At 35.1% G+C, this 25,124-nt stretch overlaps 1 protein-coding gene across 1 annotated transcript in view; it reads right to left on the bottom strand.

Annotated features, from left to right (window-relative positions):
- Positions 1-25,124, bottom strand: part of Taf5 (TATA-box binding protein associated factor 5) — a 281,049-nt gene that overhangs the window by 38,651 nt on the left and 217,274 nt on the right. Inside the window, exons 14-15 of the mRNA XM_090409115.1 lie at positions 21,281-21,392; positions 8,714-8,827 (exon numbers count right to left, since the gene is read on the bottom strand). Of these exons, the coding sequence (XP_090265241.1) occupies positions 8,714-8,827; positions 21,281-21,392 (226 nt within the window). The remainder of the gene's footprint in view (positions 1-8,713; positions 8,828-21,280; positions 21,393-25,124) is intronic.

The following is a 25,124-nucleotide window of genomic DNA, read 5'->3' on the forward strand; positions in this document are numbered from 1 at the left end:
AAAGGATTGTGGAAGAAAAGCTTGGTGAAGAACAAGCTGGATTCAGGCCAAATAGAGGCTGTCAGTATCAGATCTTCACTTTACAACAAATAGTTGAGAAAATATGGAAATATAACAAAGATCTGTATTTTTGTAGATCTGGAGTTTTGTAGTTTTTTGAAGTTTTGTAGATCTGGAAAAGGCATATGACAAGGTGCCAAGAGAGAAGCTGTTCAATGCAGTACAGTTATATGGTGTCAATGGGGCATTATATCAAGCAATAGTCTTTATTTGAGTTATAAGTCAGCAGTTAGAATTGAAGGAAGTACAGGAAGATGGTTTAATGTTAAATCTGGGGTGAGACAAGGACGTACATTATGAAGGAAAGTGGTATTAAACATGATATCAGAATTGGAGATGTTAATGTCAGCTGTTTGCTTTATGCAGACAATGTTATACTTCTAAATAAATCTGCTACGAGTTTGCAAGATTCCCTGACTAAATTGAATAACTGTTGTAACAGATATGGTATGAAGGTCAGCATTAAAAAGACAAAGACAATGAAAATAGGTAGAATCGTTGAAATTATTAACTGTGTTCTGAACGGAGAACCTGTGGAACAAGTAAAACATTTCAGCTACTTAAGCACGATTTTTAGTGAAGATAGTAAATTAAATATGGAAATAGACAACAGAATCAACAAAACTGGTCTGGTAGGAAGTCAATTGAATAAATTCATTCATATGTAATAAGAGAGAAATTGGTCAGAACACTAAATTAGCTGTATACAAGACAGTGTTCAAATCAGTTTTAACTTATGGATCTGAGAGCTTGGTCAGAAGTAAAACACTTGACCAAAGACTAGAGACCGCAGATATGAGAGTCCTGAGAAAGATTAGAGGTGTGAACAGATGGCATCGTTGGCAATATCATATTAAAAATCAAGGATATTAGGAAAGAACTAGACATTGTCAGCATCCCGGAATGCATTAGCAGAGCTAATCTCAGGTGGTATGGTCACTTAAACAGAATGGGCGAGGAAAGATTAGCAAAAGAAGCGTTCTCTGGCAGGTTGGCAGGAAAACGACCCAGAGGAAGACTAAGATATAGTTGGATTGATATGGTACAAAGTGCCTTAGACGATAAAAATATAAGATCTGATAATGTTGGAATCTTGACAAGTAACAGACTGATTTGGAGGAAAGTTGTAGATAGGAAGTTAGTAATGATGTAAATTTTTCATGTAGTACTATCATATCCTGTACACCCCTTGAGGGTACATGTCAGGAATTTGATGATGATGATGAACTCTTTATTTAGATTATAATGTGGTCTCAATACCAAGAGCTTCCCACAGAACTGCTAAACCACAGAAACTTACATTTTTATGTTTCTTATTTTTTCAGACTGTCTTTCTTTCATCTCAACTGTATATCCTATGGCTTGCAGTAGTGCCAATTCAGATGAGTTTTGGAATTGCAACGTCTCTTTTCTATGGTCTGATTATAGTTCCGCTCTCTTGATCCAACACTTGCTCTGATCTAAGAATGAAATTATTCTTGCTGGGATGAATGCCTTTATTCTTCATTTACTCAAAATCCAAAGAAGTTCAAGCTACAAATACAGCACACATTCAATGGCTCAAGAAAAAAATCTAGCTTCTCACTCAGTTTATATTACAGCCCATAACAAATGCAAAAAAAAAAAAAAAAAAAAAAAAAAACGAATCTAAAGCAGACTTTGTAAGATCCAAATGCATCAAGCTTGCCTCCTGATCAAATGGCAGTCAAGTCTCTGGTCCCTAATCAAGACTGTTGAGTAAAACTTCTCCCTACTATGTTTTCACCTCTCTCTCATCCTGATGGAATAATGGCAACATCTCCTCAAGAAAAGTCAGACCTCTTGGCATCAGTCTCCACCTCCAACTTTCATTTAGACAACCAAGGCAAATTGCTCCTTACTATTCCACAAACCACCCTTGCTATGCATCGTTTGATCTTTCATCAGAAGGATATCAGAAAAATATTCAAATAGCCTTGAGATTGGATGAAAGACTTTGTCCAAATCATACCCCTCCATACCAAGAGTTGTGCTCCAGAACTAACACCCATTCTGTATTGCATTGATAAGCAGTCATACTCATCTCTCCAAGTGTCAAAGCATGCTTTCATCCTACCCATTCCTAAAAAACAGAACAAAAATCAACTATCATCCCATTGCCCTCATCTCTCAGAAGTGATGGAGAAGATTGTTAATGACCAGCTTCTTCACTAACCCATTGCTGATTAATGATAATCAATATCGATTTTGCTATTTTCATTCTACAGCAGACCCCTCGATAACCTTCAGTTGTTCACTGTGCGTGGATGGGTCCTTCTCATCTGATTTTTCCTTCATTGCTAGTCTCCAAGGCTCTATGTTTCCACCCTATATTCTTTCTCCTATATATCAATAATCCTCTTTCTCGCTCATTAATATCCACCCCTTATTCATAGCCTTGCTGATGACAGGCACTCCAATTCCTCTTCATCATTCATAAAACCTTGTAGTAGTACTATGATGACTCAAGTTTCAAGATCTTCTATGGCCAATGCATTAAACACTGGTCTTCTAGCCATTCTTAAGTGGGGTAAGATCATTTAGTAAATTAATTCTAGTTTTAAGAGAAACTTGTGCCATAGTTCTATACAATATATACATGAAAACACAAGTAAAAGTATTATTTATAAAATATACTGTCATATATTTCAGTCTGAAATTAACTAACTATTGTCATCATCATCATCATCATCAAATTCCTGCCATGTACCCTCAAGGGGTGTACAAGATATGACAGTACTACATGAAAAAATTACATCATTACTAACTTCCTATCTACAATTTTCCTCCAAATCAGTCTGTTACTTGTCAAGACTCCAACATTATCAGATCTTATATTTCTATCGTCTAAGGCACTTTGTACCGTATCAATCCACCTATATCTTGGTCTTCCTCTGGGTCGTTTTCCTGCCAACCTGGCAGAGAACACTTGTTTTGCTAATCTTTCCTCTCCCATTCTATTTAAGTGACCATACCATCTGAGATTAGCTCTGCTAACGCATTCCTGGATGCTGACAATGTCAAGTTCTTTCCTAATATCCTCATTTTTAATATGATATTGCCATTGATGCCATCTGTTCACGCCTCTAATCTTTCTCAGGACTCTCATATCTGCGGTCTCTAGTCTTTGGTCAAGTGTTTTACTTCTGACCCAGCTCTCAGATCCATAAGTTAAAATTGGTTTGAACACAGTCTTGTATACAGCTAATTTAGTGTTCCGACTAATTTCTTTCTTATTCCATATGAATTTATTCAATTGACTTCCCACGATACCAGCCTTGCTGATTCTGTTGTCTATTTCTATATTTAGTTTACCATCTTCAGTAAAAATTGTGCCTAAGTAGCTGAAATGTTTTACTTGTTCCACAGGTTCTCCATTCACAACACAGTTGACATTTTCAATGATTCTGCCTATTTTCATTGTCTTTGTCTTTTTATTGCTGACCTTCATACCATATCTATTACAACAGCTATTCAATTTAGTCAGAGAATCTTGCAGACTTGTAGCGGATTTATTTAGAAGTATAACATCATCCGCATAAAACAAAGAGCTGACATTAACATCTCCAATTTTGATATCAGGTTTAATACCACATTCCTTCATAATGTGATCCATATAGATAATGAATAACAGAGGGGATAATGTACATCCTTGTCTCACACCAGATTTAACATTAAACCATCTTCCTGTACTTCCTTCAATTCTAACTGCTGACTCACAACTCAAATAAAGACTAAGTATTGCTTGATATAATGCCCCATTGACACCATATAACTGCAGCGTATTGAATAGCTTCTCTCTTGGCACCTTGTCATATGCCTTTTCCAAATCGACAAAACTTAAATACAGATCTTTGTTATATTCCCATGCTTTCTCGACTATTTGTCGTAAAGTGAAGATCTGATCCTGACAGCCTCTATTTGGCCTGAATCCAGCTTGTTCTTCCACAATTCTTCTCAACCGTTTCTCAAGTATACTTGCATAGATCTTGCCAGGAACACTCAGTAGGGAAATACCTCTGTAATTCTCACATTCAGTTTTATTTCCCTTTTTATATATGGGTACTATGAGAGCTCTATTCCAATCATCGGGAATTCGTCCCTCTGTCCAGGCTTTCTGAACTATGCAGTGCAGCCACTGTAAGACTCTTATACCACCATACTTCAGCATTTCTGGTCGAATATCATCTACTCCTGCTGCCTTTCCACATTTCAAGCCTTTTATGGCTTTTTCTACTTCAAGTATGGATATGTATTCCTGACTGCATGCCTGGTCAGTATTTTTTATCACCGTGCTGTCATCACTGCTTGTTTCATTTAGCAGTTTTTCAAAGTAATTACTCCATACTTCAAGGATATCTTTTTCTCCTGTTTTCATTTCACCTTTATCATCTCTAATTCCTTTTACAGCACTCTTTCCTCCATTCCTAAGCTTCTTCAACACCCTCCAGAATATTTTGCCACCTTCTTGATATTTATTTTCTATATTCTTGCCAAAGTCCTCCCATGACTTTTGTTTAGCTAGTTTTACACACTGTTTAGCTTTCTTACATTTGTCTCTGTATTCTGTAAGAGTAAAAGCTGACTTATTTGCCAGGAACTTTTGATATGCTTTCTTCTTTTCCTTCACTGCCTCTTTAACTTCCTGTGTCCACCAGGGAGTTCTGATTTTTTTATCTTTGCACACAACCTCACCACATGCCTCTCTGGCAGAATCAATCAATGTTTCCTTCAGAGTTTGCCACTGAATCTCCAAGGTTTGATTCCTGTTCTCAAACTCTTTCATTTTCTTTTCAATAATATTTCTGTATTTTAGTCTACAGTTTACATCTGAGAGCTGCTCAACTTTTATTCGCTTCAAAACTTTCTTACATGTTATTCTTTTCAATATGAAATTCAATTTTATCCTGCTCAAGACTAAATAGTGATCACTTCCAATTTCAAATCCTCTGTACACTCTGGTGTCCTGCACCAGGGAGAAAACATCACTATCAACAATAACATAGTCAATGAGACTTTTCTTATTCCTAGCCTCTTCTCTCCATGTGAATTTGTGCACATTTTTATGTTGGAACATGGTGTTAGTAATAACTAGTCCATGTCCTGAGCAGAAATCCAACAGATATTTGCCATTATTATTAGCTTTACTCTTTTCTCCAAATTTTCCCAAAATATTTTTGTATGTCTCACAATCATTTCCTACTCTACTATTTAGATCCCCAACAAGGACCAACTTTTCCCTTTTCATTGTGTCAGTTGCTTTTTCTAAAGCCTCAAAAAATTCCTCCACTTCTACCTTAGTAGAACCTTCTGTGGGACCATAGGCACAAATAAGTCTCATTGTCCAGTTCCCCATTCTCATATTTGCCCACATTACTCTACTTGAGACTGACTGCCATTCAAGAAGATTAGCCTCGTATTTTGTGTTGAATACTATGGCTACTCCTTCTTTTCCTTGATTGTTATTGCCTGAATATAACATTTTGTATTTATTGCTCAGAAAGATCTCACCAGTTTTGGTCTTTTTTGTTTCAGTCACCCCTATTATGTCGATCTGGTACTTATCTAATTCCTCAGCTAGCTCCATTTCTTTGCCATTCAGGCTTCTTACGTTGATAGTACCGATCTTTAACTTTGGTGATGTTGAGTTGGGGTTTGTTTTCAGATTTGTTCCAGTAGCTGACTTTTCGCTGTTCGCCCTGGTTCCCTGGCGAAAACAACGGGGGCCTTGTTTAACCGGGCGACGCCCCAGCCGGCATGAAATTTTGTCATGTTGTACCATCATTTTTTATTTTGGTTTAACCAATAAGAATACAATTTGGTCGGCTAAATCCCAAATTGCCAGCCCATCCTCGTTCGTTCAGTATCAAAGTAGATACCCAACAGGGTGCACCACGAGAAGGTGAGGATTGGACATTAGGTCAGAAGCCCTGGTCGGTTCTCCGCATTCCTTTAAAGGCTATGTGGAGGTCTCCTCTCAGTTATACAGCTTTGACCCTTCAGTGGCTTAAAAACAGTTTTTACAAGGTAGAATGCAAACAACCGATTTACTCAAAACAGAACGAGCCACGTGATGTTAAATTGCCAATAGTGTTATGCTTTAGGATAGACAGTCATTCTGATTTAAGTTAGGTTGCAAGGCCTCAGTACTCTTCTTAAATAGGCATTTGAATTTGTACCGATATCTATGTAGAAGGCATGTTTCAGACCAAAGAATCTTGCGGTCTGCCTCTATTCCATGTTGAGCTAATCCAAACATCAGATTTTTTGCAGAAAATATACCATGAAGTTCTTGTATTCTTTTTTCTATTGAGCATCCAGTTTGTCCAAAATAGGAAAGATGGCAGTCGCATGGAACTTGATATACACTTGGAACAGACAGAGGTGAGCATTTATCTTTAGAAGAGGGGAAATATGTTGAGAGTTTATTAAACTTTCATTTGCTTAATACATGATCTCTCTCTCTCACTTTCCCACAGATGCTCTCTCTGTCTCTGTATTAAGTCTTTTCTAGACGTTGTTACCTATACCCCCTCTTACCTATACCTCTCTTCTGAAATGAATACAGCCTCCAAATCCTAAAGAAACACATTAACAGATTCCCTAATTACTTTCCCATTCATGATACTGTGGTGTTATAGGTTTTTAGACCTCAGGCATGTGTGAGCTTGATTATAAAAGGTGGAACTATTTAATACAAGAGACAAATTAAGGGTTAGATTTTGTATCATTTCATGTGCAAAACATGCAATGCAATTTTTTGTTCTTACAATTTTTGTGGTATATAAGCAATATTAAATAATTCACAATTTTCATACTCCAGAATGACTACCACCCTATTTACTAGAAACTTAAAGTGACTCAGAAAAACACCACGTTTTGTCTCGGTACCAAGGAAAGCAGGCAATATTTAATTGTTAGCCCATACATGGTACCAAATTTGTGATAGCTTTACTTACGATGGGTGAGATTTACATGAAATTAAAAAAGAGGATTGAAAAAAAGGGGGGAGGGGAAGCATAATACAAACGTGCCTGTTAAGTAATGAGATTGATTTTTTTTTTGATTTTTTTTTTTACAGGACAGCCCTTTGAATAAAAGTAAAAAACGTGTTTATAGTTTTGACTGATAGTGTGTTGTAATCGCAGGTGCAACTTTCAAGTCAGGTGATGCAGCAGTTTTCACGTGGCAACTGTTGAAGTAAGAGTGCATGAGTGGAGCATGTTGGAAGTTGCGTCATGGAATCAAGAGCTGTGATAAAATTTTACTCTAAATCAGGAGTACTACAGAAGTGTACCAAGACCTAAAAAAAGTTTATGGCGATGATTGTCTCAATCATGTACAAGTGTTCCACTGGTTTTTCAACATTAAAAGAGGGGGGGAGGACCCTTGGAGGATGAACCATGTTGTAGATGGCCAGTTTCTGCATGGACAAATGAAAATGTGGTGGAAGCTAGGGAAACTGTTGCCATGACAAGTGAATTATCATTAGGCTACTTGCTGAACAGCTTGGTATCAGTAAGGAAATGGCCAGATTAATCTTACGAAAAGATCTGCACAAGAGGAAGATTTGTTTTGAGGTTTGTGCCACACACACACACACACACACACACACATTGACACATGAACAGAGAGAGAGTACTGGGTTGCATGCTATCAAAATTTCACCCATGCAGTTGATCAAGATCGTGATATGTTGCAAAGATTGTCACCTGTGATGAAAGTTGGTGTTTTCAGTTTGATCCAGAAATAAAATGTCAGAGCATGGAATGGTGTGAATTGTCTTCTCCCTGACAGGAAAAAAAGTCAAGTTGCAAAAATCATGTGTCAAGACAATGTTTATTGTTTTTTTTTTTTTGAAGCTGCTAAAATTATCTGCTGTGAATTTGTTCCTGAGGGCACCACAGTGAATAGTCAATATTATTTAGGAGTAATGCAACATGTCAGGAAAGAACTGTTCCACAACAACAACAATTAGTTTCTGTGCACTGCCTGTGAAGCAGTTTCTGGCTTTGAAGCTGATCTGTGTGATCGAACATCCTCTCCTTGCCATTTGCCAGACTTGACTCCTGTAGACTTTTTCCTCTTCCCAAAGAAGAAGTGTGCCTTGAAAGGGGAGCGATTCAGTGACATTGAGGACATTGAATGTGGCATGACTCAAACACTGAAGGAGGTTCACGTTCAGGACTTCTGCCATGCCTTTTAACACTTGTAATATGTAAACGTTGTGTGGAGTTGGAGGGAGATTATTTTAAATCTGTGTAATTGACAATTCGAAATATAGTTCTTTGTTTTGATATAATAATTGTTGTTTCATTACTTAAAGGACACACTGTGTAAAGCTTAATTAATTCTAATACTGGTTCAGGCATCACTAGAATTTTTCCTAAAAATATTTTGTTTTCCATATTATTACATATATTCATAAATTTTTTATGCATGTTAAAGCTAGATAAACATTGGAAGGAAGTTCCAGTTTGGTCCAACAAAGAGGAACAAAGCAATATATTAAGGTTCCTTATATTTAATCAAAAAAAAAAAAAAAAGTTCAAATTGAGACCTAAAAATTCTTAATCTGCATGCATCTAAACATAAATTTTCTACATGTATAATTTTTATATATAAAAATGCATACCTTATGACCAGTCATGAAACGAACACAGCTACCGGTAGCAACATCCCATAATCGAACTGTTCTATCGCTAGATCCTGTAGCCACGTAATTAGAATTTGGATGAAACTGAACACACTGAAAAATAAACTCCACAGAATCAAGGAATATCCTTTTTTTCAATATATAAACTGAACCTCCCTTCCCCACAAAAAGGTTGAAAGTATATTGCTGTTGAGGAGAAATCATTTTCTACTTGATAATAGTTCACACATGAAATAACTTTATAACCATGTTTTGTACACTAAGAACATCTCACTTACATTGCTTAACATATCAATATCGATTGCAATGAAAGTATGTGTGTGTGTTCTTTGAGGAGCAAATGTTGTTTCATGTTATAGTGAAGTCAGCCTGTTTTCAGTATACAATCAGTAAGCAAATGATTACAGACTTCTATATAAAAAAATGCATTTTATAATATAGTAACACCATTCATTATCACATGAACCGAACCTATTTTTAGAGTAAATACTATAGTCTTTGTTTGCTTAAAGAGTAAATACTATAGTCTTTGTTTGCTTAATTTTGTTACAGTCTAAATGAAACTTTACAAATAGTAAATCCTAAATACCAAATTTCATTACGTTCCATTAATCCAGAGAGGAAGTATTATCACTCTAATTCATTTTGACAATAAAAGTCAGATCAGTGCAAAAAAATTATCAAAAAAAAAAAAAAAGTCTTTATTTCAAGTTATTTTATTAATTGTAAATAGGAAAAAATACTCTGTTAACAAATCTTGAACCAACTAAACTGGTTGAAGACAACAGAAATTACTGCACTACAATATACTGATATGACTAAATAAACACAGTAGTGAACATTCACTACTGTGTTTATTTAGTCAAATTAATCTGAACATTCACATTTTAAAGAAAAATTTTAATTTTGCAAGAAAATAAGTACAAAAATTAAACTCTAATTTTACCTAAAATTTGTATGTGCACCTCTATTCCTAACAAGTTCATTAATTCACTTAGGCATGGACTCTACCAACGTAGAATACATTTTTCGTATTTCTGCAATTCGAAACCATACTTTTATAATGGACTGTATTAAGTTATACTTCATATCATAATTTAATTTTCTAAGTCTCTTTTTCACTATGGCCCAAAAATTTTCTATTGAGTTAATGTCAGGAGAGTTACCTGGAAGAATTGTATGTTGTGATTTTTGAGGAAAAAAATCTGTCAATGGGTTCTTTGTCTTTATCGATCTGTAGGAGGAACTCTTTTCTCCAATATTTTAATGTATTGGCCATTTTTTATCATACCATCAACAGGCAGAAGTGCTCCTGGACTGTCATGTGTAAAACAACCCCAGAACGTCTTTTTAGTCGAGTGTTTAGGCAGGAGATCTGCTCAGCCGCTGATTTGCGACATAGGGTACTCTCCTTGGACAAAGTAACGGCTCTCATCTAAGAATATGACCTTCTTCCACTTCTTAACAGTCCAATATTTGTATACTTTTATCCACTAGAGCCTCTTTTCCGGCATAGCCTTTGTGTCCCTGCTTCCAACAATCTTCAACAGACTGTCATCCCAGAAACATTAATCCCACTAGCTGTTAGATCTCTATTATTATTACATGACACCTCCAAGGACTCATCAAGGGAGGGCTACTACAGAGGAGACCTACTCTACGACTCTCTGTCTCCACCACTTAATCCACCAACTACAACAAACCACAACTACCATCATCTACACCAATGCCATCTACCACCCATCACCACCATTAGTATTTTCACAGACAATCACAATCATCCGAGGCGGGATTCGAACCAGCAGCCTTTTGGCTGGAGAGCGGATACACTAACCACTCGGCCAACCAAGCTGGCTGGTCTCTATTTAAGTCTACAGCAGACAATCTTAGATTCATTTTGCTTTTCCTAACCTATAAACAATCTTGAATAAGTGTATTTTTTCTTTTTTGCCCACATTTTTCTTTTCTATCAAGCAAAAAGGTACCTGTCTCCCTAAACCTCTTTAAAATCGCATTAACAATACCCAAATCAACACCACACTCATTGGCAATTTGTCTTTGAGCCATGAATGTGTGCTGAGAAAGAGTACATATTTTTGAACACTTTCTTGGAATGTATTGATTTACAGGGATGATTCCACAAGAACGTATGGTAATCCCCAGAGACGTAGTGAGGCTATGGCCAATGTGTCCCTGGCCATAGGCACAAAAATTGAGATTTTTAAAGTTTTTTTTTTTAGCACACCGCAATTTTCTTCATGGCCATAGGCGCCAAAATTCCTCACAACATCTCTGGTAATCCCATTGCACATGGATGGGTGCAAAGACCAATGCATCCAACTATCAACCAGTCAGTATCTCAAGAGTGGTAGTGAAGATTTTGGAAAAGTTGGTTAGGACTTGCATTCAGAAATGGATTGATAGAGATTCTCTACTTTGCAATGAACAGCATGGATTTACTAAGGGAAAGTCATGTTTTAGCAACTAACTCACATTCTATAATAATGTTACCACTGAGCTAGGCAAGGGAAATGAATACACCATGCTACTTTTGGATTCTGCTAAGGCTTTTGACAGAATACAGCATGGAAGACTGTGGCACAGATTGGAGAATATGGGTTTGGATTATAAAATATTAGCATGGATAAGAGAATGGCTGACTGACAGATATCAAAAAGTAGTATATGGGGAATGTGAGCCTGCAAGATTTAAGGTAATATCTCCGTATCTCCTGTCCCTGCCTCTCCATCTTCCAGCCACCATCCTGCTGTTGAAGAAGAGGCTCTGATGACAGACTGACATTATCTCTAGATGATCCTCCTCTTCCAGAATATAACCATCAAATTCTTAAATATCTCATCCAGACTCACCTTCTGGGAATGGATATCACAGATTAGTTGAATCACTACCTCCATGTTGAATTCTCTGAACACTTCATGCCTCGTCAACATCAGCCTACATCTCATTCTACAATGACTTTGTCAAATAGGAAGCAGAGGAAGAGGGCCTATGCAGCTATGCAGACCCTCTATAAAAAGAATAGAGGGCAATGTGCCAAAACCAACCTTGACAGTGCTTCCTCCTCCACCTCTAGCAGACTTACATGATGATTTTGTTAAATTCTGGAGTACAGTCTTTTCTGCTCCACCTCCACACTTCCCTGATTATGATAACCAACCTACAATACTGAGGTCCATTCCTGCCCTTCAAATATACCAGCTTGTCTCCATCCAGGAGATCAAAGCAGCTCTTCCATCAAATTTCTCTGCCTCCTGACCTGATGGCTTTCCTGTGTCTAGGCTTTGGAAGGTGCCGTTGAAGATTCTTCAAGACTTAGTGGACATTCTACTTTGCAGTAAAGTAATACCACCATATGTATGTGCTTCAAGAACTGTCTTCATTCTGAAGAAAGAAACTTCAAGCTGTGCATCAGACTTTAGACCTATTATCATCTCCCCTGTGTTACTTAGACTATCATAAAATATTAGTTAAATGACTTCAGCAACATATACAGCATGATTATAGACAGAGAGCTTTTGTCCCTTCGGACGGCTGTGCCGAGAATATATATCTTCTTTCTTCTCTTCTCTCTGATTCCCGACACCACCCTGAGCCTCTATATATATGGCGTCGCTGGACCTCCAAAAGGCCTTTGATAGCATCTCCCTTCCTGCTCTCCTTCGAGCACTGTCTATTGCTGGATGTCCAGAACCCTTTCTTTCCTATGTTATGGAGCTATACTTGGGTAGCTCCATCACTATCACTACAGGGTCCCGTGCAACTTCTATTCCCGCAGTGCGAGGTGTTTGCCAGGGTGATCCTCTATCTCCCCTTTTCTTTAACTGCGTCATAGATGAGTTTCTTCATTTTATTCCTAGCTATATAGGCTACTCTCTAGGCGCTGCTTCCTTTAATGCTATAGCCTTTGTGGATGATCTTATTCTCGTAGCCTATACTAAGATAGGCTTGCAGGAACTCCTTGACCGGGCAGTTGACTTTTTCTCTATTCGAGGCCTTTCTATTAATGTAGAGAAGTCCTGCTCTTTAGCTCTTGTCCCCTCTGGTCGTGACAAGAAGCTTAAGGTCGTGACTATAGTGTTAAGTTCTGAATTAAACAAAAATTAAATTAATTTACGTTTTCTTCAGACTTAATATGGGCTTGCAAATTTGAATCAATTATTGATGTAACAGAATATACTAAACTCTTGTAAATTTCATTAAAATATTACTAAGCTGAGTGAATGAATTCAAGAATAAGTATGTGGCCTCCCTTGATGAGTCCCTGACTCCCTGGAGGTCTCTCTTGATGATAATAATAATAGTTATTATTATTAATAATAATAATAATGAATAAAACACTATCAATGTCAACTTGTTTACACCATTAAAAACTATTAATAAACATCGTAGAGACAGTTTAAAACACCAGCACTCAACCAAAATAGTGAACTAAAACCAAAACTGATAATAGTAAACCAAAATCAAAACCAAAACTATTGTCAACTGAAACAAAAAACAAACCAAAACCAAAAACTTTATGAAAATTCGGCGTGTTTAGATTAACCCTACTGTAGGCCAAGCAGACAGTCTACAACTATACAATACAGCTGAACTTTCAACTGTGTAATTTTCATGTTATGTCCATTACAAATTTAATTCATTTAGAGAGCACTATTAAGTGATAGTGGTGATGTGCATATGAAATAATCGCTTTTATTTGGATAATATCCTCTAGTTTTCAAACTTTTTTTAAGCTACAATAGAAAATGTAATTTACACTGTGATTTATTTTTTTATAAGATATACAGGCAAAACCTAACTTACGAACAAATGTGTTCTTTGAAACGTGTTTTCATAATTGACATCCGTAGACGCTGTATGGTCACTCCCATACCTCACCAGGTTTTGAGAGTGAAGCCTTCTGCTAAAAGAAGTGGTAGGCTCACAGATGTCCTTTCCACACAGAGTTAGTAAGACAATCGCAAACAACCATGCTCATGGCGGGATTCAAACCCGCAGTCTCTTGGCTGGAGAGTGGTGTTGGATTCTGAATATATAGAGATATAAGTAATTATTATTTGTTTCAGAATCCAACATGATCTTCCATCACATAGGCTAGACTTGTAAATATTATTTAATGTAAACAACTTATTTTACAATTTAATATTCATATAACTACCTTTAATTTTATCTAATATTTAATTAATTAATCAAAAATATATATATATTAATAACGAAAAGACTGTATTAAATATTATTAAGCTATTTTATTTATTACTACATTAATATTATAAGAACTTGTATTTGGTAATTTAACTGCGCATTAATTGAAATGTAAATATTCTCTAATTATTCCTATTTGTAGAAGTTTAACGTTATGCAATAGCTCAATTTTTATTATGTTTTGTTTTGTTGTCATGGAGACGTATGTAAGTGAGCGAGCATGAGTTTGGAACAGTGTGTGAGAAGAAGGTTTATTGAAAAGAGTTTTAGTTAAAGAGATCACGAGAACAACTTAGGCAGGAAGAATGCTGAAAATATAGAATATAGAATATACAGTGAAAAGAGAGAGATTGGCATTCGGTTGGAATCGGAGCATTCAGGGAATCAGAGTGCGATATTAGAGAGTCGGCAAGTCACTCAAGCAGCTAATTTAAGTCTACTAGTCGAGAAGCAGTTAGCTAATAAGTTGTAGAATAACAATTATAGCTATGGAAAACAGTTGAGAGACTGTTAAATAGACTAGCGATATTTGAGTTGAGATTTAATTTCAGCGCCGACCATTCAAGGACATACAGAACCTTGAAGCAAAGCACGAAGTTACTAGAGAGTAGTAGAGGCTGTAAAGTTGAAGTTTACCGTTAGCTGTGTTTAGAATTATAGTGCCTAAAGAATTATTCGAATGCAGGAGGAATGAACAACTGTGCATATAAAACCTCAAGATAAGGAATTATTGTGTATTGCCTTAATTCACGAGTGATCAGTAGTACTTCATGCAAGAACGTTTGTTTATGTGTATTGTGACTGATGATTAATTCAGTTATTGCTTAGAAGATTTATTTTGATGAGTGCTGTATGCTGTTTAAAATGTTTATGGTTATAAAAAGTGTTTGTGTGCAAGTTGATGAAGAAAGAAGATTATCGGTAAGATTATTCCAACCATTAATATTCCTATACAGAAAAGTGTGTGACTTTCATCCTAGAATTTCCCTATACTAACAGTAACTATTGTGGAGAATTAGCTGAAGTGTAAAATTAAAGATGTTTGTTTGTGAAGAGGTGTTACTGCAATTTTTATTGTAACTGGAACTTAAGGAATTGTGAGAAGCCTGTATTATAGAGATAACAGATTTACCATTGTCTGAGTTTGTATGATTGTATTTATCAGAGAAGCTAAAATGTTTCTGATATCTTAATTATTGATTTGAAGTTAAGTGTAAAATTTGTGATTTTAAAATTAAATGTTTGTTTTTGTTAATCAAAAGTTGTATTTTGCCTGAATCTCTTTTACTGCACCATTCATAAAATATTCGAACCAAAGTGGGTAAATTAATTAAGTTAAATATACTCGGCCAGTATATATATATATAATAACAACATATAAAGGAAGGGTAGATGAGAGTTGGTTTATCTTCAATTCTTGAACTAATTCAGATATAAAGTGGCGCAGTCTTTAAATAAAAATTTTCTTTATATTTGAATTAGAAATCAACTTACAACTTGTCAATTAGTTAAGAACATCGTAATAGTAATCATGTCAGATCCAAAGTATAGATTGAGAAGAAGTAGGATCCAACGGTGGATATGCTAACCAGGCCAGCTTGAAATCCATGTGTCCATAAGTTGAATTTATTTTTTCATAAAATATATCTTTAAACTTAACGCATCGGTGAATTCTGTTCATCACAAAATGTCCATAAGCACGAAGTTCTCTGTTCATTAAATGAATTGGGGACATAATTTATTAGCTCATATCATAAACGCTTTCAAGTAGGGAGTTCATTTGTACAAGTGACAGGTTCACATCATTCATGATTTTATTAATAATTAATTACAGAAGAACAATGCAAGAAGAAACATTAAAAATATTATGTGTCTGTTTAATGTGCATCTGCCTGTTTTTCCAGTTTACTCCAGTTGGAATAACACACTACATCTATTCCTTTGTTTTCAATCAAGTCAACATCAAAAACCTCCAGTTCACACATAAGTTGTGAATGTATTTTTTTTATTTTTTTTATTATTATTTTTTTAATCCCACACCTGACAAGTACAAGAACCTATAGCACATCAGTGCCAAGTGTGAGGTGCAGATGAGGGTTAAGAAAGAAGAAACCTAAGAGCTGTAGATTGAAATTGTTGGGACACATACATGAGAAAGGCTGAATAAAATCATGGTCTTATATTATTTAATAATAATAATAATACTTGAATATCAATATAGAAATAACAACATAATAAAGCTGTTATTATTATCAATTATTAAGGAAGCGATAAAATCTATTTAATAAACACAACTTTAACTGTAAACTATTTCAACACACACTATTCTTTCCCCTATATCTATTTCAGTCACAATGTGACACTCTTTCATTCTAGCTCTTGTCAGAGAGAGAGAGAAAGAGAGAGAGAAAGTTTGTAGATTGAATCAGAATTTTTTTTTTTTACTAGCTGATTGCAGTATCACATTTAATTAATAACCAAAACAATTTTCCTAATTTCTCCAAATGAAATCAGAAGAAACCATTTAGAGAAATGGTTTCTCCTAATTTCCTAAAGCCAAATTTTTCTTCTAATTTCATTCCTAAGTTTAAAAGTATGAAAACAGTTATTATCAGTACCTCCAATTTAGAAGGAAGATAGTATAAAAAAAATTCACTGTTGATAATCAATGCAAAAGGTCAATACTTGCTCTGAAAAACACTGCTCTAGATCTTGTCATAAATACCAGTTATTAAAATTCCTTCCAGCCAGGACAGTTATTGTAATATGTAATTCTGACACATTTTGACCTTTTATTTCTTTCAAATGGTTTCTCCAAATCTGAATGATATAAAAAACTTGAGATGACTAGGTAAATTTTTGTAAGGATTCCTAATACTGAATTTCATCCAGCTAAATGAAACTAAACATATCTAAAGAGGTGCTTATGCATTTTGCAAAATGCTCCTAAATAAGAGAAATCATGAGGTTGCTTCATGCAAAAACTATTATTTTCCTTATATTAGATAAAATGTAGATGAAAATAAGAATATAATTTTTTGTTAATAAAATTAAAAACAATACTCAGGAAGAGAAACAATTTAATTTTTTTTAATGGTATTGCATATTAACAATATCCCATCAACACATTATATCTGATAGGGCTGCAGTATAATGTTAAGTCCTCATCACTGTACCTGAGCTAGGTTAGATAATAATGCAAGTTAACTGCAATAAAAACTCTTCCTCTCCAAATAAATTAAATTTACTAAAATAAATACTGTCATAATTTCTATGTGATTCACTACAAGTAGATTTGCTTGAAATAATAAATAATCTAAAATGTATACGAGTTAAAATTTAGTTACTTATTATTTCATAAATACTGTCAGTTTCTTACTATTTTGTAGTAGCATTTTTTGTTTTTTATTGATTTCACACACGAGAGGCTGCAAGATCACAGGAAAAAAATGTAGAGTTCAGGCAGAGGTCAAAAGCAAAGCAATCTACTAATATCCTTTTTAAAGAGCTGGAGGTTGTAGTCATTTGGAAATACTTATTTGGCAAGGCTATTCTGTTCCATAGAACTGTGAGTGGCAGAGGTTAATTATAAAAGGATACTGGACAGCTTTTCCTTGTGTTACTGGTTTAGCAGAAATGGGGACATGACAGAGGTTATGTTGAACAGCATTCATGAAAATATCTATAGAATAGATAATGTGGAAGCCAACTACCTATGTGACAGTAGATGAAGTTTTTGAGAGAAGTTTTGTGAATCGATCCACTGAAAGGCATCTAGAATTTTTAGAGATGTTTTAGGTTCACCATCAAAAATATGAGAGCAATATTCTAAGGTTGAACAGATGTGAGATGTACAAAGTAGCTGGACAGATAAAAAGTAACATTTTTAAAAAAAAAAAAAAAAAAAAAGTGGATGCCAAGTTTTTACTTGGCATCCACTTGGGAAGTCAAGAATTATCAAAACATAAGAGGAGAAGAATTAAGGTCTTTTCTGCAAAAAAAAAAAAAAAAAAGACAAGAATGTGTTTTGAAAACAGTGAAGGTGACTAGGCATTATTGCCCTATTGACAGATGGCATGGAGATCAGTATTTAAGGCACTTACTGTAAAATGATCTTGACAGGTTAGAACTACAAGATTCTTTTGTATGAACAGGATGAGCAAAGATGCTATCATCAGCAAATCTGTGGAAAGAATTTGAGGTCAGTGAAAGGTCATGTATACTGGAGAAAGAGGGACAGTGAAATAACAGCCTTGAGAATACCTGCATTAATCAGCAAATCTGAAGAAACAATACTCTTTATCATTATATGCAGTAAACCTAAGAGAAAACTGACAATCCAAGTAGAAGGGGAAGAAAGGCAGACTATAAGTCGGCAATATGCCAAGTTCTTGATGCTAAACCTCATCAAATACCCCAGAATAGTCAAGTACAGGTTTTTCTAAGATTTTCTAAATCTCTCCAGGAACCTGTCTGGAGAGATGGGAAAAGTTTGGGGGTGCCAGGGATGGTGTGGAAGGCATGCATCAGCAGATCAGTAAAATTAATGCAAGTCCAGTAATTATTATGGGAGACTTCAACTTTGGGTACAGATTGGAAGGAGGAAAGATCACGTGGCAGGAAGGAAATGGAATTTGTACATTTACTGAGAGAAAATTACTTGAAGCAGAATGTGATGGAAGGGATATGAAGTGTGAGTGTTGGATCTTGTTATAGGATCAGAAGGCCTGTTCATAACTAAAGTTCACCTTTATGAACAAGCTGGCTATACTGCTTCCATTTGAGGAAAGTGATTGTGTTGATTTGGGAGAAAGCAAAATGTGGAAATTCCAGTTAAAAAGGGGGTTTTTATGTGGAAATATAATGGAGGTGATTATGACACATTCAGAAGGCAGCTTGAAGCAGGGTAGCATGTCATAAAGTTCTGCAAGGGAAGGATGTTCACAGTGCATGGAAGATAGTTAAGGGATAGCTGGAGGAAGCAATATCATACTGTATATACCCTAGGTAAAGAGGTTAATTGGGTAGGAGTTAGATGGAAGAGTAGGAAAAGCATGTGCTGCAAAAAGAAAATGTTGTGAAAGATATATAAGGAGAAATGTGACCAGCTAACTCATGAACAGTTCAAGGATCAGGCAAGAAAGATGATCTGATAGAAAGGAAGTCAAAAAAATCAGATTATAAGAAGAAATTAGACAAGCAGGCAAAAGGAAATCCCAGAGTTTTTTCATCATGTTGCAAGTAGGAAGAATGACTTTAATGAGTAAATATGGTAGAGAAGTAACATAGGCAGATGAAACTGTTGAGCTACTGAGTGACCATTTTGCAAGGGTATATCATCCAAGTGAAGATATGTTCTCTGCCAGGTTGGCAGGAAAAAGACCCAGAGGAAGACCGAGATATAGGTGGACTGGTACAGTAAAAAGTGCCTTAGAAGATAGAAATATAAGATCTGATAATGTTGGAGTTTTGATAGATAACAGATTGATTTGGAGGAAAACTGTTGATAGGATGTTAGTAATGATGCGAGTTTTTCATGTAGTACTATCATAATATCCTGTACACCCTGTGAGGGTACATTGTCAGAAAGTTGATGATGATGTAGAGAGCTTGCAGGATGATTTGTGTATGTGCAAAACAATGAATGACAAGTTAATAAGAAAAGTGTTAAGTTATGCATTTTGGGATACAAAGGTTAGAAGCTGTGTACCCACATGTAAGGAAATGTACTCCAGGAAACTGATGAAGCCAGGGATTTGGGGGTGGTAGTACTAGTAAGAGAGCTGAAGTTTAAAGAGTATATTATTGCTGAAGAATGCCAAGGTAACTGACAGGATCACTTGGTTATTGAAGAACACACCAACAAGCAGAGAAGCCTTAATATGACCACATCTAAATTACTGTATTCAGGTCTGGTCACGTGGGTTTCTTGGGGATGAGGAAGTGGTGCAGAGGCGAGTGACAAATAGTGAGTGGGGCTGTGGAATGCTCCTATGAGGATAGATTGAGAGTTTGTAGATTGTAAAAGTTGGTCGACAGGTGAAAAAAAAAAAGAGGGAATGTGATGAAAAAACATTTAAGTTACTTAGAGATTTTATTGGGTTGATGCAGGGCAAATGTTTCCACACTTTGGCTAAAGGAAGCAGAACAAGCATATTCCTTCCAGAATGGAAAGGAATATGCTTGGTGTGACACTTAAAGACAGGATATCCATCCATTTATACAAGACAATCAGTTACATTATGTATTAAAAATGGAGGTAGACTGGACACAAAGCAAGATATAACAATGCAAAGTAGCTTCAATTGTTGACAGAATGGAGACCTATGGATTTCCATCCATAAAAGAATAAGATTAAGGCAAGATGAAATTATTAAGATTGCTGGAATGCAATGGATGAGAAAAGATGAAAATAGAATGGAATGAAGAAAGTGAGGGAGACCTCCGTTCAGCAGTGGACTAATCCAGGTTGAAGAAGAATACCTGAAATCTTCATAATAAACTAAATATGTCTGTACCATTAAAATAAAATCATCTGAAAACATCAGTAATCAGTCAACTTGGTCACTTCCAATTACATAGAGGAAGGGAACAGAAGTGATGAACATTAGTCTGCATTAGTCAGCATGAGAGAGGAAGAAAAAAATGAAACACAGCTCAGGTCAATGTCAGCTTCCTGACTAGACAGAGAACCAATGATGTACAGATGGCATAAATTGATATTGTTCTCTTGGAACGTAAATTAAAGAAATTTGTTTGGCTAGTAGCTCATTTTGTGTTTGAAAGATAAAGAGAGAAAAAAAAATCTAAATTTTTTGAGTCTGCACATATTTATAGTAGTTTATTATGCAGATTTCAGGTAAGTGATCAAGTTAAGCCAACATAATCTTTTAAATGTAAACATTATGTCTAGATTCTTATAATTTCATACTCTATATGTTTGCATTTTTACTTTTTCATGATGTTATTTTGTGTGCTTTATGTATAATTAATGCCAATCCTTTGTGTTTCTGTCCTCAATGTATGATTTCCCAACATTGCTTTTGTTCTGTTTCCCATGATTTTCTTTCGTTACATTTATTGTGATTTCCTTTGTCTCTTAATTTTGAAATTATCTGCTAGGAAATTCAGTCTGCAAAATTAAAAGTTTTCAGCTTTTATTGTTGTCAATAGTGAGCTTAAAATAGCACTAGTTCTATGGGACTTGGATTTTTCTGTTGTTTGTTTTAGTATATCATTTCATTATAGTGGTGTTTGCTATGATTGGCATCTACTGTATTTATAAAAATAATGAAACTGAATAATACTTGACCAAAAACTTACATCAACATCTGAAACATGACCTGCGAATATCCTCAGTGGTTGGTGATTATCGGTTGTCCATAGTCGTGCTGTTCTATCCTGACCACATGTTGCAAAATAATATCCATGTGGACTGTAAATACATAAAAGATTAACTTTTTTATATCTCCACTTCCTGTTACAGTATAGATAGTTTGCTATAGTGATATAAATATAAATTTCCTTTAGAACAGTATTGTGTTATAGGACTGTGGTCAAAATTTCTTGATAGTTTGTAACAGTGAGTAGACATGTTATAACATAATTTCCTATAGTAAGGGCTAACTGTGCTTATTAGAATATTTTTAAAAATATGGATGTCATTAAAGTTTTCAATAATTTCCATCCCATTTATTTTCAATATTTAAGTTCACAAATAATTTGCACTTAGTCACTTTCTTATTTAATCTAATTCTGATACCTTGCTATCCAATTATTAAACATGCATATCCAGGTATTCTGCAGATAATATATGGAAACCAAAATAGTTACTATTATCTAATTGGTTAAATAATCAGATAATAATTAATTACTTATTGGCAAACCATAGCCACGTTTCAGCCTATGTCTTTCAGCAATTCTGGTTATCAAGTACAGTAACATTCCGCCTTACGACACGTTGCTTTATCACTATCCGCTCATATGACGCTTTTCGATTATGACCAATGCCCATTTATATGATGCCACATTCAATCATACAACAGTTTTAGCAACATGAAACTGCTGTGTTGGAGTGTTTCACTGTAAATTATATCATGAACTAATTATTATTTTAATGTTGTTAATAATGACAAATAAAATTCAAAGTAAGGGTGCTGTTGTTCCAGTGAAAACAGTTGCTTAAAACAAAGTTTATTCAACAATCATCTATTTAAACAGTCACTAAAATTACCTGGAAAAGTTGCAGAGGGAAAATATACTAGAGAGAGAGAGAGGAGAGGAGTATCAACAATTATGATGACTAAGGAATAAGTCATGACCAATTCTTATGAATGAATTACTGTTTTGTTACAACATTCACAGACATCTTTATCTAACATTAAGTAAATAATAAATTGATATTTTATGGAAAACTACATCATTCTTCAACAAGATGTCTAGATTCACTTTAGTGTAATCTGAAAAGGTGAATCTGGAATAGTCACTAACAAGAAAAACTCAAATATATTGGATACTTAGGAAACTATAAATAACCAATGTTGAAGAAATTAAATTATACAAATATTATATATATATTAAAAAAATGACAAGTTACCGTTTCTTTCTTCCAATCTCCCTAATGGTGATCCCCCCCCCCCACACACACACAAGCTGTTGTTCGGTCAATATTCCATAGTGTTGAAGATGACAAAGTTGAACATGAAGATAATTTGAATTAAAAGAAGAAACTAACACTGGATTTGAACTTACACATACTCTAGGAAACAATTACAAAGAAGGTTAATTCATTCCTTGAAGTGGAAGAGGTGCCGTGGTTTGCACTATTTAAAAGTGCATGAACTGTTCCCAGGAATTCATACATGCCTCAATATACGGTACTCCTATGCCAAAGGCAGGGCCCCACATCCTGAAGCGGGCCCCAAGGTCAGGATTTTTGGCAGGCGCCCTACCTATCGCTCAGGTTAAGGACAACACATTGCTCTACAGGGTTTAGGATCAATTAGTTTAAATGATAACCCAAAAGCTTAGCCAAATCATTTTCGATGCACAAAATTGCTAGGGGATTAATTCGTTCTTACTATACCTAATATACCTAAGAAATTCCTATTATGAACTCCTTGAAATGCAAAACCACTGGATGATAAAAATAACGTTACATCTACAATCCATTGCAGAAGTGCTCTCCACTTATTTGTTTCATATTGAATTTGTAGTTGTAAGTCTTTATCGATTCCATGTCCTTTCAATGACTGCAAAGGGGATTTCCAAGCCAGATATTGTTTTCTGTGTTTGGCACTATTTTCGTGAAGAGGCAACATACCATACAACTTTTTCCAATGCTTGTTTCTAGGCGAAAATCCTTCTTGGGCTAAACTGCTTAAGTTTTTGTTATTAGAGTCGCAAAAAATACGACACGGTAGACAATAAAGATTTTCTTTCGATACACACAATGTTAACCATTCTCTTGTTCTTTCATCTTTCATTTTCATATAGAGCAAAAAAATCTTTTAATTTCATACCATTAAGATCTCTTGGCAATTCCTTATAAATCTTTTGGAATGCTTGAAAGCTGATAGTTTGTACTGTCTCTTGCCGCATGTTGTTTGAGATTACTCTAAGCCAAATACTAGGGTCATCATATTTTATATCAGATTGTTCAACAGGGCCTGCAACTGAAGCATCAACTGTATCATATTCTTCAATAGTCACTCCTGCAGGTTTTTCACTTGCGGCCTTTTCTTCCATTGCAAGAGGTTCACATGTAACAGTCACTTGACTTTCGATTTGACACTGATATTCTGTTTGGATTTCAATGTCACAAACATTATCACCACCTTCACTATGATCAGTACTGGGAACTATATCCTTTTCATTTTCAGATTTTAAAAATTTGGTTATGAATTGATGACCTTGTGATGCTTTCGATTCTCTCTCTTGGATTTAAGTTTCCTCTTCTGAGCTCCGGACTTATGTTTGTACTTTGAATCAGACACTGGGATTTTATTTATTTTAACTAGAACGTCTTTGCTTGCTTGAGAGCAATTCATTTAAATATTTTTAATATCTCAAATTTTTTGTATGATCTGGAAAAAAAAATTAAGTTTGTTTCATACAAAAAAATCATAACTAAAAAAGCTTAATATTTTCTTTTACTTACTAACTAGCAAAATTTTAATTCAAATAAGACAAATTCTTCTCAAATAAAGAATTTTGTAGAAAATTTTCATTTTGTCGAGATCAACTTAGCCCAACTAAAACTATCAAATAAAGCTTTCTCTTTTATGAATAAAATAAAATTCTCTCAGCATCCGTAGCATAAGCACCGGTAGGGTAGTGTGCTGGTAACATCGGAGCAGTGTCAGCATTGAAACGATGGCGTGTATAGAAAGCGGGGCAAACGAAAAACAAAAACTAAAGTAAATCCTTTCAAATGGGAAGTTCAGAAGCGTACATAAGTCTGAAAAGATGGATAATGGGTTGGAAACGATTGCAAAATCTAGTAGTCCCTCTCGGCACATATTCATTCTTATTTTATAAAGTTTCTTTTTGTCTTTTGTTAGTCTCACTTAACTGGCCGACCCAACAAGACAGGCCCCCAGGCTAGAGCCCTGTCAGTCCTACCCTTGTGGGGGCCATGGCCAAAGGTTATATTCTAAGAAAATTTAAACCTGCTTATAATACAGGAATGAATAAATATAATATCCTTTCTATAATAACCATAGGAATACATTTCAAAATAAAGATATAGTGAGTGGTAAAGATATTCACATGATTTATTGTTTACAAAAGATATTTAGTTATTTAAAAATGAAATAAGGCATATAAAAATATCATTATGTTCATAAACTGCATTCATTAAAAGAAAAAAAAAATTGTGTTTGCAATTTTGCTATTACTAGTTGACTAGCAAGGCCAATAAGCCTAATCACTTCTCATGGTTTAAGTCACTGGATGAAACAGTTTTCCATTTAGCAGCAACAGGAATCGGCAAGATATACAATGTACCTTCCTACATTGTTGGAATTAAAATACCTGTAGAAGTTTTTATACTGAGCACATGAAATATTCATCAAATGGAAAAGAACTTCTCTCTGCTATCTGTGATACCTGTCATGATATGTCAAAATGAAACAGATGGAAAAACAAAAGGGAGAGTTACGAATGA

Source organism: Typopeltis vanoorti, chromosome 2, assembly GCF_054136105.1.
Source record: "Typopeltis vanoorti isolate ZY-2024b chromosome 2, IOZ_Tvanoo_1.0, whole genome shotgun sequence".
Lineage (NCBI taxonomy): Eukaryota > Metazoa > Arthropoda > Arachnida > Uropygi > Thelyphonidae > Typopeltis > Typopeltis vanoorti.